At 40.8% G+C, this 19,016-nt stretch overlaps 1 protein-coding gene across 1 annotated transcript in view; it reads left to right on the top strand.

Annotated features, from left to right (window-relative positions):
* ESYT3 (extended synaptotagmin 3) overlaps positions 1-19,016 on the top strand; it is a 58,461-nt gene that overhangs the window by 22,817 nt on the left and 16,628 nt on the right. The window contains exons 5-10 of the mRNA XM_077830556.1: positions 4,643-4,709; positions 5,778-5,867; positions 9,406-9,461; positions 12,931-13,051; positions 14,760-14,921; positions 17,689-17,771. Coding sequence (XP_077686682.1) covers positions 4,643-4,709; positions 5,778-5,867; positions 9,406-9,461; positions 12,931-13,051; positions 14,760-14,921; positions 17,689-17,771 — 579 coding nt within the window. The remainder of the gene's footprint in view (positions 1-4,642; positions 4,710-5,777; positions 5,868-9,405; positions 9,462-12,930; positions 13,052-14,759; positions 14,922-17,688; positions 17,772-19,016) is intronic.

The following is a 19,016-nucleotide window of genomic DNA, read 5'->3' as shown; positions in this document are numbered from 1 at the left end:
GTGGTCAATCTTAGAACAGCTCAAGCGATTTTAAGAAGAAACGTTAGGTAAAATCACTACTTGCTCTCTTTGAGTTACATACAAAGTGTTTTTGTTTTCCCATCATTTATCCAGTTCAAAAGCTAGATGTATGGATCCCATTTGTTCATTGCAAAATAGTACAGCATTCAAACTACATTTAGGGAGGAATCTGGTTTCTGCAGGTGGTCAGAAGATGCAAACTTCTTCCAGGGAGCACCTAACAATGTCAGAACTGAGGAAAAAACCTGACTTGGCTCCCAAAACACTGAGTTAGATTCTCTAAACTGATAAAATCTTTCAAAACAAAAAGAACTTTTCAAGTGCAGCCACTTTATATCCTGTAGCTGCTTTGCTTCAGGATAATCATTCAGTTGTTTTAAGAAACTGCAAAACTAACTATCGACTGTACCCATTAGAAACAAAGTCTATTAGAAAGGTGTTTATAGCAGTGCGAAGTATTTCTCTGAGAGGAAGGATATTCATATGGAAAGAATGTTGAAGGCCTTGTAATCTTCTAGCAAAGGATGTATAGAGTCCTTGGTTGCATTAAACCCTTCTGTGATGAAATAATCAGAAGGGAAATTATTCTGTGGGTTCTCTTGTTCACACACCTGCTTGTGATTCAGTCTTCTGCAGCCATAGGGTTGTAGGTGTATGATAAATACAAGTGCAGTGAACTCATCTGATTGCTGGAAGAGAGGAGTGGTGTGGGTGGGCGAGTGGGGTGGGGTGGGGTGGGGGTTTTGTTTTTATCCCCTGCCCCCCACCACCACAGTACCCGTCAATAGACACTATGTTAATGCAAGAATTTAAAAGGAAATTGAGAAAGCATTTTATTTATTTTTTTGCAGCACAGTATGGATAAACCACTACCCTGAAGAGCTTCCAGTCTTGCTTCTCACACATGACTGGTCAAGCAAAAGAGTAGACAGGGTTTGGGAGAGGTAGGATGGGGATCAGAGCAGTAAGAATTGTTCAGCTAATGCCTAAAGCTGCATGTGAGCGAGCAAACATGTAATCTGTTACTAACTGAACAAATCAGTTTTGACACCGAGCAGGATATGACAGACTCAATTCCTCCAAAACACAGGAACAGATGCACGTGTATGCAGAGAGGAAATATACCATGTAAACTATAGAGCAACTGTGACGGACACTAGTTCCAGTAAGTGACGAACTAATAGTAAGAGTGAAGTTTATATACAATGAATGAATCTTCTTTAGCGCTGGAATGGGCTGCTTCTTCATTTCTAAATAGTGCAACTGATGGATTGTAGGGAATAGAGCTGATAGAAAAATGCAGATTTTCATGAAAAACTTATTAGAAATTTTTACGGTGAAATGTAGACTGCATGAAATCTTTCAAAAAGTCTAGGAGTTGGTTTAAAGACTTCCTTGCAATAGACTTTGTAATTGTCAATTTTTTGACAAACTCTACTAAGGAGAATGTGCTTTCACCTGAACGCCCAATGTGGTATGTTCTTCTTTCACTCCTGAAATGAAAAGCCTACCAATAGAATATCTTAAAACTAGCCTGTTCCAGTTCAGGGCAGCTGCTCCTGTATTTCCCCTTAGTGGTCCAACAAGTCTTAGGGTTCCAGCTCCCCATCTGTAGCCTCTCTTGGAGACACATCTCACTGCCTTCTGACTACGATATGTCCAGACTGTACAGTTCCTTGCCTTCACTGTGTATTTCACAGCAGAGGCAGTCTGCTTAAACAAACTTTGCTCATAGATTTGAAGGCCAGAAGGGACCATTATGATCATCAAGTCTGACCACCTGCACACTGCAGGCCACAGAACCTTCTCCACCCGCTCCTGTAATAGACCCCTCTAACATCTGGCTGAGTTACTGAAGTCCTCAAACCATGATTTAAAGACTTCAAGTTACAGAGAATCTACCTTCTTCCTTTCTCTTCAGAGACTGATAATGGAGTGATTGCTACAGCTATAAGTTACCACACCGTTCTTTCTAAGCAAGCCTACTTTTTATCCTTAAGGTAAAAACCATTACCGAGAAGGCCTACTAAAACAATAAACGCACCTACATGCATGCTAATAAGATTACCGGGCATCACCCCACCAAAGGGGTTTCTTTGCAGTTACAAGTTCGTCGAGCTTCAGCTCAGAACAAGCACACACTCTTATTAGGCCTCTGTAGGCCTAGTCCTTCCAATCCTTCCCTAAGGATTGGGGCCCTCCATGGACCTGTCTGTTTGCTGGATCAGAAGGTGCTGGGCCAGTTTAAACATAAGCTATTTAACAAAAAGTCTTTTCTTTGTCCATTAGGTCTTTGGAGAATCCAGTTTGAAGTAATATATATGAATCTCTCCTGGGGTGATGGCTTCAAAGATTGGTAAGGAGGAAGTTCATTAGCATCCACCCTCCCTACTAGAGAAGATACAATTCCATTTTTCATACCATGTACCCTGAAGGTATTAAACCCTAACTCAATAAGGGTTCATTGAACTGAATTACCTTGTAGAATTAAGGTATGTTCAGGAAATTCCAGTATCGTGCCAGTATGTCAGGCATCCCTTTTAGTTTCCCAGTGTGATGCTACCATTATTCAGAGCCTGTGAATAACAGTAGCATTACCACAAAGGCCGTACAATTTATCCTTGTGCTGTCCTATTCAATATGCGGAGAATTGTTCTTTAACAACTCATAATTAATCCATGGCACTCATTACCTCCAAGCTATTAGACCAAGATTTGAGACAGAATTAGGCATTCATATGGATAAGATTAAAATAGGGGTTTTTGGAGGGCTATCAACCCTCCTGCTTCAGGGAATAAACCAGCCTTTGAGGGAGATTGGGAAGAAACTCCCCATTTGGGCAAGACATTCCATAACTCTCCCTACTGGAGTTTGTTGCACTGTCCTCTGAAGCATATGGTACTGGCCATTGTCAGACAGGGCAGTGGGTGAGGTGGACCTCTGATCTGACTTGGCATGGCAGTTCCTACGTAATATTGATTTAGAACCGCCTAAACGATGATGATCTGATGGTACAGATCGCACTGAATAATTCACAAGAGAACTTTTGTCATACAAATCTCTGTCAGGAAAGAATATTCTGAGAGAATATTAAACACGGTTCTGCAGCTAAGTGGTTGCTAGAAATAAAAGGTATTAATGACTGTTTGGAAGAGTTTCTGATTCTGCAGAAAGACCAGGGATTTTTATAAACCAAAATAGTGTCTTCTGCATCACATACTAGTCATAACTGCCTTCTAAATTCCTAGTTTGTTTATTGCAAACTTGGGGGCTCACTTCAGGCCTTCCTCTGGGCTCTTTAGTCAGACAACTCCCTGTGAAGTCATTGGGAGCTCTGCCTGAGTAAGGATTGCAAAATAGAGCCCAAAGTTTATTTGTAGAAATGCATCACTTTACCAGAAAACTAAGAATTTTTTTAAAATGTGATTATCACTCAAGATTAACCAGTATTACCTTACAAGGTATACTGAAAATTGACATGCAAAATTGCACTGCTACAACATTTAAGCTTTCAATTTTTATAGTAGAAACCTCTTAATCTGGTAGATGTTTCTCTCTTCCTCCACCCTCCTTCCCCAGGTAAATACATTGCATGGAATTTTGTTTGGTTTATTTTTCAGATTTCATCAGGATTTAAATTGGCTGTGTGCTTTCATCCTGGGGGTGTATAAATCCAAAAAATAATTCTTTATCTAGAGCCTGTAGTGTCTTGTGAATTTGCCAAAGATTATTAAAATCTGGGACTTACTCCTCAGATGTCGTGGTTGGGGTTGTTTTTTTGTTTGTTTTTTAAATATCCGGCAAAACGGAATCTTTGTAGCATACTTGAAAACCACTCTGCGCAAGGCAGCCATGTTTTAAAAATCAAGAAGTTGTAGTGGTATAGTGAACAGTATTAAAAATAGGTTATTTTCAGGTTATTGTCAACTTCCAAAACTATTGTACTCCACGTGAATTTTATTCTGGGTCTGATACTCTCAATGGTAACTGCCCAATAATTGACCTATTGTCTTATGGGTCCGCTTCAAGGCCACTGGGTTCTCTTTAAGGTTGATTTTTTTTTTTTTTTTGGCCCCTGTATTAGGCATCTCTGGCCCAGCCTGCTGTGATGACCTGAAAGGTGTGACATGAGCCAAGAGAAGTGAAATAGTGTATTAGGCTGTGATTGTGACTTCAGTGAGACTCTGCATGGGCACAGGAGTCTGTTCTCATGGCTTCTGGTGCAGGATCAGAGTCTTAGCAGGGGCTGTGAGAGAGCACCATGCTATTTCTTTACTCCCTTGTACCCCAATAACCCTCCTTATTCCCTTAGTAGAAATGAGCGCACGCTGTCGTCTCCAGGCCTAAGGGTGGGGAATTAAGCTTGAAATAAAAATGCTGCTCCATACTGCTGCTATGCTAGCATCCCCAGTTGATATTTAGGTTTATAATAAATTAAAAATTCCCATCTTTTTTGTTTAAGGAATTTAGCCGCTGCTTCTCAGCAGCGTGTGCACGCTCATCCAGTTCTGCAATATTACGTTAGGGTTGATATGCTCATTTCCCTTGTCTTCTTTACAGCTCCATTTTGTTCAAGTGTGGGTATTGCAAACACTGGAATAACGTGAGAACTTTCTCTCAGTTATATAGGGGACTGCGAGATTCACATGGAAGTATCAAAGTTTAAAGGAGGAGTGAAAGGAATACAGGTGGGTATAATGCAGATGTTCATGTGATGCTGTATTTTATATTGAGGCAGCGTGGCTCTGTGGTTAGGGCATCAGACTGGGGATCAGGAGACCTGGGTTTTATTTCTGATGCTGCCACTGGCCTGCTGGGTGACCTTTGACAGGTTACTTCACTGCCTTGTGGCTCCATTTTCCCACGTGTAAAATGTCTCCTCTGGAAGCACTTAGTGCTTTCTGTCTGAAAATCTCAATCGCATCGTGAGATGATATTAAACCTCTTGGAACTTCACAGTTACTGTGGAGAGAGAAGATCCTGTGCTACTTGAATTAATGGAGTTATTCTGAGGCTTGGATTTTCAAAGGAGCGTAGCAGCTTCCTTCAACCTGTTTGAAAATCTCCGCTTTTGCCATTAGCGGTTATGTGATCTCAGACACACAGGGGAGAAGTGCTGATTCTGTCTAGTAAAGGGCAGTGGTGCCCACATATAGTTAATCCCAGTATTACTGGGGTAGATTTAAATCAATTTTTAGGCTCCAAATTTAAACTTTGTGGAAACAAGATTCTACAAAATGGCAGGGGTAAAATTCTCAAAAGCACCCAAGCCCCATTTTCAGAAGTGACCTAAACACTTGGGAACCTGAGTTTGTCACTTCTGAAAATGGGGTTGGGGTCCGAAGTCACTTTGATACATTTTTTAAAAGCACTTAAGATAGTTTAGAAATGTTTTGATGTTTGTGGTTTGTGTTTAAAATGCCAGTGAAAAGCGTTTCATTTTGGATTTCCTCTCAACATAACTTGTTACAAACTAAGTAGATGATGTTCCAGCCCAAGCTTACCACCGAAGTTAGAGAAGATAAGTGCTCTATGAATTCATTGCTCAGATAAGAGAGGGTGTAGGACCCTGGCAATAAAGAATGGGTTTTGAGAAGCGTATCCTATGATACGGGGTATCGATGTTAGGGCCAGAACTCTGGAGTACTATGTCCCGTTTGTGTGCTTTGACCACACATCTCTGTAAATGAGGCAGCAGTTCAGGTTCATCCTGGCCGTTGCCTTCAGACTAAAGTTTCCCTCTGTTCTCTTCACAGTTATATGGAACGTTACGGGTGATACTGGAACCTCTTATCACAGATGTGCCTTTCTTTGGAGCCTTGACAATGTGTTTTGTTCAAAAACCGGTAAGTCTGTAGTGAATCCCATTCTTCAGCCTGATTGACTCTTGATCTTTGCTCATATGACAGTGAGGGCCAATTTGCCTTTTAAACATCTGTCTGTAATAGCTTGGTTACTTCCCTGCCTGATATGTAATACTTAAATAGAATTTTGAACAATAATGTGATTTTTAAAAATGAGGAATGTTACTCTTTTTAGAGATCTAGATAATATAATGAACAATGTTCTTGTGCATTTTGTTCTCCTGCAGTGTTGCATGCCAAGTTAGTCTTTAGCTTCTATGAATGCACAGACTCCCTAGTGACTGTGGTAGATAGTCTGTCCATATACCTTTATTGCAAGACCATTGACCGATTACTAATACAGTTAATAAATGCAGCCAGCTTAGGTGCCAGTCTGTGTTCTCCTTGCATTGAAGGCCTAATTGTGTAACCTTGTGAATGCCACCTGCTGTGAATTAAATCCCAACACACCCAAATGAGGAGCATCTTTCTCTTTCTAGTGACAGCTTATAACATGACTCACTTATTTTTTTTTTTTTAAATGTATTTCTGGATAGAGTTGTGTGGATTTTTTTTTTTTTTTTTTTTGCTCAAGTGTAAAGGTAATTAGAGACCAAATGCACACAGTATGTGGGTCACACTTATAAACCCTTCCATGAAGCATTGCCCTTTGGTTGGCATTAGCTATAATGAAGATACTTCCAGTTCCCAGTGACTGTAGCACAGTATAAGACTAGAGAAAATTCTCCTGCTACCCCCCCACAACACCACTGAATTCAGTGTGCTGCATGGTTGCAACAGCAGAATTTTGATCATTGTGTATTTTTGGATTATAAGGATTCGTGGTACATACTGTGGGAATATCCAGTGGTCTCTGGTGTAGGCTAAGAAGAACATAGCTGTGGGGAGGAGGCTAGATGTGGAGCAGTTTATTGACTTCTGGGGAGTAGATTTCTGATCTGCATTAAAATTTAAAGAAATTTTTGCTACTGTGTGCCTCTGTTGTAGTCACAAACTTATCATAGTATCTGCTTTAGTCCATAAGTGACTGTATAGGTTGGCCATGTTGTTGGAGAGGGTATACTAAGACACCAGTGTATTTTACCAACATTAAAATATTTCTGGCAATACAACTAATATGGTACATTACTAAGAAATGATCAGCCCCAGCAATCTACTACTTGCATGAGATGGCAACTGGTCCTGGGCTCTGAGTAACTCTGGCAACAGTTCAGCAAGACAGAAATGGTGCTGGACGTATCGCCAATGGCGAGACTGAAGGCAAAACATAAAATCCAGTAAGAGGCATAAGTGGTGCATAGGCAGGAGGGAAATCCCATGGAGTAGTAGAGTGAAGCAAAAATGAAATCCTCTCTTTTGCTGAAAAGCCCTGTATTACTAAAGATCCTTGCCTTAATCACCTGGATTAGTGCATAGATGATGTCATTGCCTCAAAGAACTTAGTTTTCAGGGCAAGATCCTCAGCTGGTGTAAACTGAAGTTAGTGGAGCTACGCAGTTTACATGAGCTGGGGATCTTACCCTTGGAGTAGAGGCTAAATAGAGGAAACCTCTATAGGCTAGTAAAATGCAAGTTTAAAAATTAGCAATGGAGTCTTCTGGCTCTGGGGATTTTGTTTGTTTCAAACAAAGGAAAGGTACAAAGGAAGATGGTGGCGGGAAGGGTGTGTGTAAGAAAACAGGACAGTGGAAGGTAAGGTGGACTGCATGACATGTAGGCAGTGGTAGACTTTTCTATTTCAAATAGATTCCAAACTGTCGGAAAAGTTAACTCTATCACTAGCAGTACAGCAGAGGGACATGATAAATGTCACATTTATGATCCAAGAAGGGGAGAAGGTAGCAGCAGTTATTGAGGATGAACTGCAAACATTCACTTCAAACACCTGTAAATCTTTTGCTGTAGTCCGTATGAGGGAGAAGAACGTAGTCACGTCTCAAACAAAACCAGCTGCTCTGGTCTAGTCTGAGCTTGTATGAAGATCCATGAAACTCCAGTCCTCTCTGGACTCACTGTAAAACCTGTTTTCAAAGGCCTTTCCAGAGAGGTGGTTCCAGAGAGTTATTGCACTGAGCAATCAGTCTTGCTACTCTGGATTGAGCGTTTGGGTTCCCTTTAGCACTTCAGCTCATATGTGACTTTGCTGGGTCACTCTAGTCACCCAGGAATGTGCTTTCTGAACACATCTCTTGTTCAAGCTGACCTAATGGCATGGCGCAGTTGGAGAATGGCCTCAAACTGAGGTGTTCTCTGGGGGTGGCCAGGATGGGGGTGACACACTTGATTCCTTAGTAAACATCTAGCAAAGGAAGTGTGCAAAGTCCCTGATAGCTCCCTTCAGAAGGATATGAGCAAAGTCAGAAGACGCGAGCCAGTTGAGGACGCCTGCCTGATGGCTGTGATGCCTAGCTAATCTGTGGGGATGGAATTCGTGGTGATGGTGGGGTGTAGTAATGTGGCTTTATCAGGATGAGTTTGAGATGGTCACGACTCACTACAGCTTCACCACTTACAAGTAATCCTTGTTCATTTGGGATGACTTGCATAAAACCTTGATACCACGCTGCCCAATTCATGTTCTGTAGCTGCCACATCTATATTTAAGGCACTGCTAAAACAGTTTGAGTGTCTTTAAAAACACGGGGCCATATTTCCAGTGTCTCTCAGTTAGCTAGCCTGTTGTTAGGGCTGTCCTCTTTAAATCCTTCTGCATGTAAAGCCCATTGCCTTAGTTGGATCTGGTCCCACATAAACAGCTCTCCTAGCTATCCCAGTAGGAAAGGAATTCTATGTTTGTGACTCAGCAGAGCCATGAAGTAGTGGATTTTAAAGCTGTGACATTTTTTTTTAATGTATAGAAAAACTGTTACTGTCACAGGGCAGAATCACTTTGGGGCACAGAAGAAGGAAACAATACTCTGACATCTTGAAGGTGTTTTTTAAAATGATGGCTCTCTGAAGTTGCTGGGTTGTTGGAATATGTCCTATGGGAAGTCAGCAGGTGATCAATTAACTTATCGCTTGGCTCCATGGCAATCTCCTCCATTTGTGATTAGAAATATAAACACCACACAAGTTTGGATGGACTACACATCCTTGTGCTTCAGGGCATGAGGTAATTAGGAAGGCACTTCCTGGATGGGTGGATTGCCCCCCAGTTCTCCACTACAGGATTGCTTGCATCTGTGTGTGAAGCACTTGGTAATGGCTGCTCTCAGGTGGGACACTGAACTGACCAGTTTGCTGCTCTGATACCAGATGGCAATTTCTATGTTCCTAAGTCTTTGGAGAATAAGACCCAAAGAAACACTGACTCCATGGAGGTCTTGGCAGCTCAAATAAAGGAGGAAATGTCTCATTCTCAGCCATTGTTTTTTTAGGTGTAAACATAATCCAGTTGGTTTTCTTTAACTAGCTGGATATGTCTTGTTTTTTAGGCTCATTAATCATTTGTTGCAAATTCATTAACATGGTTCAGTTTGGTGTGTGTGTGGTTTTTCTCCCTCCCCGCTTACTGTAGCACTTGGAAGTCAATTGGGCAGGCCTGACCAACCTCCTAGATGCCCCAGGAATTAGGTGAGTGTTCACTTTTTTCTTCTTTTTTTTTCCTCCCCCTTTAAAAAACAAACAGGCGGGGTGGGAGGTGGAGGGGGAATGGTCTAGAAACGAACCCCTTTCTCTAGAAACTGAGCCAAAGGATTTTCAAGAACTATGTATCATAGGGGTTTATACTGTTGTCCATAACAATAGTATCTGTAAAATCTGAACTCAAAGCTCTATTGCAGGCATCAGAATTGCTTTTCTACCATTTCATCACACTTGAGGCTCACGATGGAAGTATTACGGCTAGCCAACTCTCTTGTGCCAAGTCACAAAAGACACTGAGGCCATAACAAGGCCTACATTTTAAAAAGCTGGCCTTCCTTTCTGCACCGCAAAAATGATTTTGCATTGATAGTTTATAAGGACAGATATCCAGAGTTAAGGGATTTGCATACTGTATTTTGAGGTGAACAAATATAAGCCACCTATCCTGGGCTTTGTGTACTCTATTGTAGTTTTCTTAATCATGGAATCTATTTTTAAATTAACAACAAAATGGCAGAAATTCCCCTGCTTTTCCCACAATGGGTTATTGACTCTTCAGATTCCCAAAAGAAACACAACAAAGTTGCCCCAGCCCTTCTCAAATACCGATTTGGTTGATTGTTTATACTTAAGTTACACAGTGAATGTGCACATCTCTCTATTTGGCTCCACTACTCTGGATTTTCAAGCTGTTTATCAGGAACAAAGATGCATTTCCTACTTCTGAGTTCTTTCAGCTTAAGCAGAAAACTGTTCGTCACATGGAAAGGAAAAGTAACCTACCAATTGGTTACTCATGAGTCCTTCTTTTTAAACTAAAAATGATTTTTAGGGGCTGCTTTTCTATCTCCTCCTCTTCCTGCTGAAAAAGGCTTAGGACCAGATGGAGACACACTTGTGCATGTTGAGTAGCTGCTTACTCCACTGAGTCAAATGGGACTGTGCTGCTACTCAATGTGAGTAAAGGTATACAAGCCTTTTGATGTACAGTGGCAGAGAACTCCTTTTGAGGCTAGAGCAGCTGTATGCCCTGGAGTTTACCCTGGGAGGAGATGCCCTTTTTAACTTGGGATCTAATCTCTTTTCCTTTCTGTTGCAAATTCTCTAAACCCTTGCAAGAAAGGCGTGTACATACTGCACACTTACAAGCAACAATTCATTTGGCTCGCTGCAAAATGCTGGAGCCTGACTGCTTTGCTCCTTCCTACTTCCCTTATAGTTACATATAAACACTCCGTTGATCATGAAAGCTTTATGAACAAACATGCCTGGATGTGAAACATGCTGAAAGACTGGTTGAACCAGAACTCTTCCTTTAAATGACTCTCTGATTTATGGGGAAGAGTAAAGAAATACAAAATCCTGCCTAGTCATTTAGTTGTTAAAAGCTACACATAGTTGGATTCAGGTCCATGCCAAAATTCACATGATTTCGTAATCTTTCTGTTGATGGGGGTTTGGGCAGGAAATGATTGTCCTATCATCAGACCCTCTTTGAGCCTGTGAGCTCTGCATTTGTACTTGGAAGGACATGGGATTTCAGCCTTCTGTTCCGGTCAAACTGTGCACCATGACCAGATCATGGAACAGCCTTATCCAGCATACTCCTCTTTTTACTAGCACTTTACTTCTCAATGGGATGAGGTCGGGAGGGAGTGGTGGTGGGGTTTTTTGTTCTGTTGGGGTTTTTTTGTTTTTATTTTAGTCTTTCCCCCAATGGTATCCTGCCCTGTAGGTACAGACCTGCTCATGCCAAATTGCTGTTCATTTAAAGCACTTCATTCACCATTAGTAAGTGGAGAGCACAACAGAGGGCCAAGTATGAGGCTAAAACTGAAAGATCAAAAAAAGCATTGATTTTATTGCATTTCATAAATTCCATAGGGTTTAAGGCCAGATCATTCTAGTCTAACCTGTATATCACAGGCCATTAAACTGCACCCAGTTACCCCTGTACTGAACCCAATAACTGGCTAAAGCATATCTTCCAGAAAGGCATCCAGTCTTGGTGGATTCTCCATGTTGTTGTGAGGTCTTCACATCATTTCCTTTGATAGATTTGTTCCATTGGTTATTACCCTCACTGTTAAAAATGTGTGCCTTAAATTCAAATTGGAAATGTCTGGCTTCTGTTTCCAGACATTCGTTCTTAATATATAATGAAACCCAGCAAATTCCGCTCTGATGATTGATTAGCAGCCGTCATTTATTCCTAGAGACTTGCACATGAAGTGAACAATTGCTGCTACCTTGAGTCTGCAGCTCCTGTGATTTGATGGGATGCAAAGGATCTTTGTGCTCAGTAAAGATCACATGATCTCCTTGAAACCATTTTACTTTAAAAAGGTGACCTAGAAAGGGGGTTGGGGGAGCTTATGCCTTCTTGTTTTAATTCTTTATAACCTATAAAGACCAGAGTGCTTGGAGGAGACATTGTAGATTGTTCCATTGGTTAATCATCCTCCTGTTTTTTTTAACTTGTCTGGCTTCAGCTTCCTATTTACAATCGTGTTCCTTTTTTTTTTTTTTTTTTTAATTGCTCTTCAATAAATCTAGCTTGGGAAAGGGCAGCACTGGACTCAAGACTCCAGTAATTTGCCTGCATCACAAAAAACCACCTCACAACTTGCTCACTTTCTTGGCAGTTTTAGCAGAGATACTAAGGGGTGAATGGAAGCTGAATTGCCTAAACGTGGCTATTCCTTGAAGCGTATAGATTAAGACAAGCTGGTGGGGAAAGGTGGGAGAAGCTCATGTTATCACTGTACATGCAGTGCTTATTCTGGACATACATGGAGGGCTTCAGTCTTCAGGGCTGTTAGTGCAACAACTTTAATATAAGGAGAAGCTGGAGATCAAATTCTAGACACGGGGGCTCTAACTGAAGTCACTGATGGCCTTATGCATGGATCCAAGGTCCAAAATTGTTATTTTATGCTGCTGTGAAGTTGTTACATTTTTTTTAAATTCTCAAAACTCCAAATAAGATACTCCAAAATTGTGAAAACACTATGAACATGTGTATTCCTGAGGTAGTGCCAAAGATACCCCAGATTTGGACCTCTTGTTCCCCCCTCATCTCGTCCTGCCTCATCTTTTGTATCCTCTTGTTCATTATTTAGTCTTCTAAGGTCAAATTTCCAGCCAACCTTTGTAACTGCAAGATTTGGACGCACCGCACTGCAGTTGTGCATACAAATAGCCACTTTTATGCACAGTTCTGGATTTGCACATCCAACTCAGTTATACATGTGCAAACATAAATTTTGAGCCCTTGCACACGCACAGCTGAATGAGCAAGATCACAGATAGGACTGAAATCTTGGTCCTTTCCTCCTTTGAGAGTTAAAGGCATTCTCTTTCAAGGCGTGGGGAAGGCAGAATGATAACATTTGCGATGTCTTTTGTTGTAACTGAAGTCATGACCTATTTGTTTTTGTTTAAATTTTCCCTTCAGTTCAATGTCAGACACAATAATCCAAGACCTGATTGCTGCCCGGCTGGTGTTGCCAAACAGAATCACAATTCCACTGAAAAAGAATATGAAAATTTCCCACCTGCGATTCCCTATCCCATATGTGAGTATGTTTTGAGCTGGATGACCTAATATATTGACACACAATCACCTGAATATGCTGTACGCTAAGACTGGAGGGGAAATGAGTTGTGTGCACAGCAGGTTTAATGCATCAACCTCTAAACTGTGGGAACTAGTATTGTTGACATGACCCCAGTTGACATTGTCCACCTACCAAAACTGGTTGAAGCATGATAGCAGGTATCTGCTCAGACAGTTCAGATTGAAAACACAAGTTACTGCAGTATTGAACTGTGGTGCAGTGCCTCAACTTTAGGGGAAAGCCTGCTCATACCATGTATAATACCAACCAATATTTCTCTCCCATTCATGTCTATTAAAACTGAATCAAGTCAGCTCAAATATGTAGGAGAAATCTGAGCCAATGCTGCTAAAGATGCTGGATACTGAATGAGGGCTGTGGTGGGTGAAAGGGCTGTGGTGGGTGAAAGGAGAGGTATTTGCCTATCTTGGGTATTTCTAGTGCACCCATCACAATGGTGTCTAGGTACTCTTAATCTCTGATCCCACACTGGGTTATATTTCAGCAATATCTTCTACATCGGGGGGTAGTCAATAGGCAGACTGTGGGCCAAATCTGGACTGCCGGCCAAATCTGGACTGCCAGATGCTTTTGAACAGCTCCTGAAATCTTTTTATTTACTTATTATTATTGTAGGGGTTCTTTTATTATTTTCTCTGGAGGATGGACCTTGACGATCCCTTTGACCAATAAATTTGGACCTTGACAAAAAATAGACTACCCATGTTCTACATAGTCCTGTTCTGATCTTCATATAGTATCCCCAATAGTTTTAAGGTACAAAAGTAGATATTGGCAAGATATTCCTCTTGATCTTTGTATATCCTGTACATACAGTAAATAAGTCTTGTTTAAGAGATTAATCAATGATCTCCCTTACCAAGTAAAAGCTTTGGGTTAATGAAGGAATATGATGAATCTTCAGTTTCTGCTTCATTTGTATGCTAACCCAGCAATTCTTTATTTAATAATGAAAGAGCTTAAATAACAGGTAGGAAGGCATAAAATCCCAAATCTTTTTACTAAATAAAATCATCTTACAGAAATTCATCCAAAACATTGTCAAATGCAAATCTCTTAAATATACTATAAATATTCTAGATATTGGGTGAGTAAGGAAAAATGGATAGGTGGCTGTTTTCCACCTATATGCAATCACCAAATGGAAGTTGAATGGCCGCCTCTGCAACAACTAATCAAAAATATCATACCATCATGCCTTACCAGTGGATGCTATTTTTTGTCCTTTCAGGCTCTGGGAGAGGAGCACATCCTAAGAGGTCTGAACATGCTCAGTTCCCTGTGAAGTCAGTGGGAAATCAGGAGCTCTGCTCCTTGCAGCATCAGGCCCTTATTTACAATTGTGTGGTCGTGTAGTGTCAACCGGAGACCTTCCTTGCCCAATTATAACCATATGAAGATAGCCTACATTAGATTGTGCCTCAGTATAAAGTGCTCTCTTCTAAGTAAATGAAATTACACATTAAAGATGTTTCCTGTTTTACATCTCAGTTATGTAAAATGTTCTGTATCAAAATACCATGGCAGTCTTGCTAAATGATGATTGGAATCAACACCCGGAATAGCTCATTTTAAGAGGCAATGTATTGAGATTCTCAAGAGGCCTGTGTTTTCATGTTGATCTACGATGTCCTGTTTTGTTCAGGGAGTAGTCAGGGTTCATCTGCTAGAAGCTGAAAACCTTGTCCAGAAAGACCACTTCCGGGGGAAGTCTGACCCTTATGCTATTCTTCGAGTTGGCTTGGTGCAGTTCCGAAGCAAGACCATTCAACGAAATCTTAATCCCATCTGGAATGAAATGTCTGAGGTATAGAATCTATTGATCTTTCTAACCATATGAAGTTGTAATGTTTGTCTTTATATGTGGATTATACTTGGTTTGGGCACTTTTTTTCTTCTGTCCTTCAATAAGTGCTTGGAAGGTATTGGGGAAAACACTTTTTTTTTCAGAAGTAGAGGAAGTAACCAAGGGGACAGCCATTTTAGCCTTTATTCTGACCAACAGGGAGGAATGGGAAGCAAATCTAAAGATGGAAGGCAATTTCAGTGAACGTGATCATTAAGTGATAGATTTCATGATCCTAAGACAAGGAAGGAGTGAGGGCAGCAAAATAAGGACACTGGACTTCATAAAAAACAGACTTTAACAGACTCGGAAAACGTGTAGGTAAGGTCCCATGGGAAAAGGAGTTCAGGAGAGCTGGCAGTTTCTCAAGGGACAGTATTAAAGGCACAACTGCAAACTGTCCTGATGTGAAGAAAAGATGGGAAGAATAGTAAGACCAATATATGGCTCTATCAGGAGCTCTTTAATGACCTGAAAATTGAAAAGGAATCCTACAAAAAATTGGAAACATGGACAAATTGCTAAGGCTGAGTACAAAAGAGTAGCACAAGTAGGTAGGGACAAAAAGAGAGAGGCTAAGGCACAAAATGGGTTACAGCTAGCCATAGGCAATAAGAAGAGGTTTTATTAATGTTAGGAGCAAGAAAAAGACAAAGGAAAGTTGTAGTGAGGAAGGAGAGCTAATAACTGATGACCTCAAGAATGCTGAGGTGTTTAATGCCCATTTTATTTCTCTTCACTGAAAAGGTTAGTGATGACCACATACTCAGTACAATTAACATTATCAGTGAGAGGTGGAATGCAAGCCAAAATAGGGAAAGAACATGGTAGACTATTGATAAAATAGATGTATTCGAGTTGGCAGGGTCTGATGAAATTCATCCTAGAGTACTTAACGAACTAGCTGAAGCATTCTCCATTATCTTTGAGAATTCATGGAGGACTGGGGAGGTCCCAGAGGACTGGAAAAGGGCAAACATAGTATCTGTCTTTAAAAAGAGGATTCGGGGTACTATAGACCAGTCAGCCTAACTTTGATACCTGGAAAGATAATGGAACAAATTGTTTGATAATCAGTTTTATAAGAACCTAGATGATGTTGATGATAGGGCTATAAGGAATAGCCCGTATGGATTTGTCGAGAACAAACCATGCCAAACCAAGTTTCCTCCTTTGATCTTTTGGCCTGTTGGATCAGGGGAAGCAGTAGATGTCAAATGAGGGGAGAGGGGCGTTTATCTTGATTTTTAGAAAGGCTTTTGACACAGTCCCATATGATATTTTTCTAAGCAAACTAGAGAAATGTGGTCTGGATTAAATTACTACAAAGTGGGTGCATAACTGTTTGAAAAATGGTATGCAGAGTAGTTATCAATGGCTTGCTATCATACTGGGAGGGCATATCTAGTGGGGACCTCGGGGGTCAATCCAGGGTCTGGTACTAACCAATATTTTCATTAATCACTTGGACAATGGAGTGGAAATTGTATTTATAAAATCTGCAGATGACACCAAGCTGGGAGGGGTTGTAAGCACTTTGGAGGACTGGATTAGAATATAAAATAAACTTGATAAATTGGAGAATTGGTCTGTAATCAACAAGAGGAAATTCAAAGTACTTCCCCCTAGAAAGGAAAAATCAAATGCACAACTACAAAATGGGGAATAACTGGTTAGATGACAATCCTGTAGAAAAGGATCGGGGGATTCTAGTAGTTCTCAAATTGAATGAGTCAATGTGATAGTTGTGAGAGACCCGAATATTTTGGAATGTATTAACAGGAGTGTTGTATGTAAGACGTGGGAGGTAATTGTCCTGCTCTGCTTAGCACTGGTGAGGCCTCTGCTATGTCCAAATCTGGGCACCATGTTTTAAAAAGAGACATGGACAAATTGGAGAGAGTCCTAGGAGAGCAACAAAAAATAATAAAAGGTTTAGAAAACCTGACCTATGAGGAAAGGTTTAAAAAAAAAACAAACAAAAAAACTTTGGCATACTGAGTCTTCAGAAAAGAAGACTGGGGAGAGACCCTGATAATCATCTTCAAATATGTTAAGGTCTGTTACAAAGAGGATGAGGATCAGTTGTTCTTGGTGTTCGCTGAAGGTAGGATAAGAAGCAATGAGTTTAATCTGCAGCAGGGGAGATTTTAGAAAGTGAAACCCTTTCTAACTGTAAGGGTAGTTGAGCTCTGGAATAAGTTTCCAAGAGAGGTTGTGGAATCCCAATAGCTGGAGATTTTAAAGAATATCTTAGGCAAACACCTGTCAGGGATGCTGTAGGTTTACTTGGTCCTGCCTCAGTGCAGGGGGTTGGTCTTGATGATTGCTTAAGGCCCCTTCCAGCTCTACATTTCTATGATTCTGTGATTTCCCCTAGTCTATCTGTTCCAATACACTTAGGCTATTTTTATGTTACTAACTGAAATGACAAGTTAACTAGTATCTTCAGAACCCCTTAATCAAATGAGCAGATGTTTGCCCTGCAAACTTGACCCTGGTCCCTGAACTAACAGATCAGCTTGAAAATGGATTATATGTATGTGGATTTTAGACAAGGTGCAAACACGTCATGCTTATGCTGACCCTGCATTAGCGCATATATTTCCTCAATATACCCTGAGAAATGCTGCATTCTTGTCACTAGCCTGAGTCTTTTAATGTGGCCTGTGAATGTTTGTCTGTCTGTCTGTAAATCCTATGACTCTTTCTCTTTCCACCCTTGCAGTTTGTTGTTCATGAAGTGCCTGGTCAGGACTTAGAAGTGGACTTGTATGATGAAGATCCAGATAAAGATGACTTTCTGGGCAGGTGATACACATAATTTCCTATTTTTTTTCCCTCTTTTCAATAGTACATGCATGATCAATTTTTAAAAAGCAGTCTCCTGTAAGAATAAAGGCATAGACAGTGGTGGTTGCTCAGTGGGAGATGTAAACCTTATGAGAAACGTAGTTGCTTCTTGTAAAATAACTTTGGTGGGTGGAGCCTTCCTCCTCTAGGTTTCTAGTTCTAATCCATCCCAGACTAATCATGATGCCCAGCTGTCCAATCACTGATGTATGTGAAACTAATGTGATGCTCTCAGTCAGGTTCCTAACAAAGAGGGGTCCCGGTCATAAAAACAACCACTGCAGTTGGCACTTGATTTTTGTTTTTTGTTTTTTTGCCTTCGTAGAAGAGACCAAGAATCTGAAATGACCTGAAGCCTGAGCTCTGCAAGCCAGGATTGAAGGGCAAACTTGCATTGCTACTTCATGAGCTGTACCTGTCCTGTGGACAGACAGGATTATCAACATGGCATTCTTAGATAGCAGCACATTAGGGGAAGCTTTGCAGAAGACAACTGAGAAGAACCAAATCCCACCTACCTAAGTACAGTATATCAGAGCTGGCTTCTTAAAAAGAGGTGCTTTACATTTATGAAGCACTTCAAAACATACTACTCAATTTGCCACCACCCAAAAATGGCATGCGACCAAGACCCAAAATAAGGTGTTTGTATTAATTTTGATGGAATGAATGGCCCAAAGAGTTCAAGGTATTAACATAAGCCTGTCACTGTCCAACATGAAACAAGGTTCGGGGTTTGGTATACAGAACTTAACCTGCTTACAACCATGGCACAAACACCATTAAAAAATCTTTTTAACTTTTTTTTATTGAAGATACTGAAAAGGAAAAATCATTAAAGCACTTGAAATGGGAAGTATTAGCTAAGGGTTTCTTAACATCCCATGTTCATTCTCGTATTCGTTCTCTCTCTAGCTGGATAGTTTGTAGAGAAACACCCCGCCCCTCCACCCATTTGACAGTATTAAAAATGATGCTCCTTTTTCCTAAAAGGACAGATATTACATTAATTGACATGGGCTGGAGCCATTACTGCTGTTTAAAGCCCGATCCCATTTCCTAGAAGACAAAACGAGGGGGGTACGCACCCATGGTTTGGGGGGAGAATATCAAAGAAGACACCTCTTTGTCTTTTGGTGTTGACTTTCTCACTGCTGGAGAAACGCAGGCAAGGCACGTGTCCTTTATTAGCCACTCTGAGGC

Source organism: Eretmochelys imbricata, chromosome 11 (genome assembly GCF_965152235.1).
Source record: "Eretmochelys imbricata isolate rEreImb1 chromosome 11, rEreImb1.hap1, whole genome shotgun sequence".
In the NCBI taxonomy this organism is placed as follows: domain Eukaryota; kingdom Metazoa; phylum Chordata; order Testudines; family Cheloniidae; genus Eretmochelys; species Eretmochelys imbricata.
The sequence above is the reverse complement of the archived record's forward strand: the minus strand, read 5'-3'. Positions and strand labels throughout refer to the sequence as shown.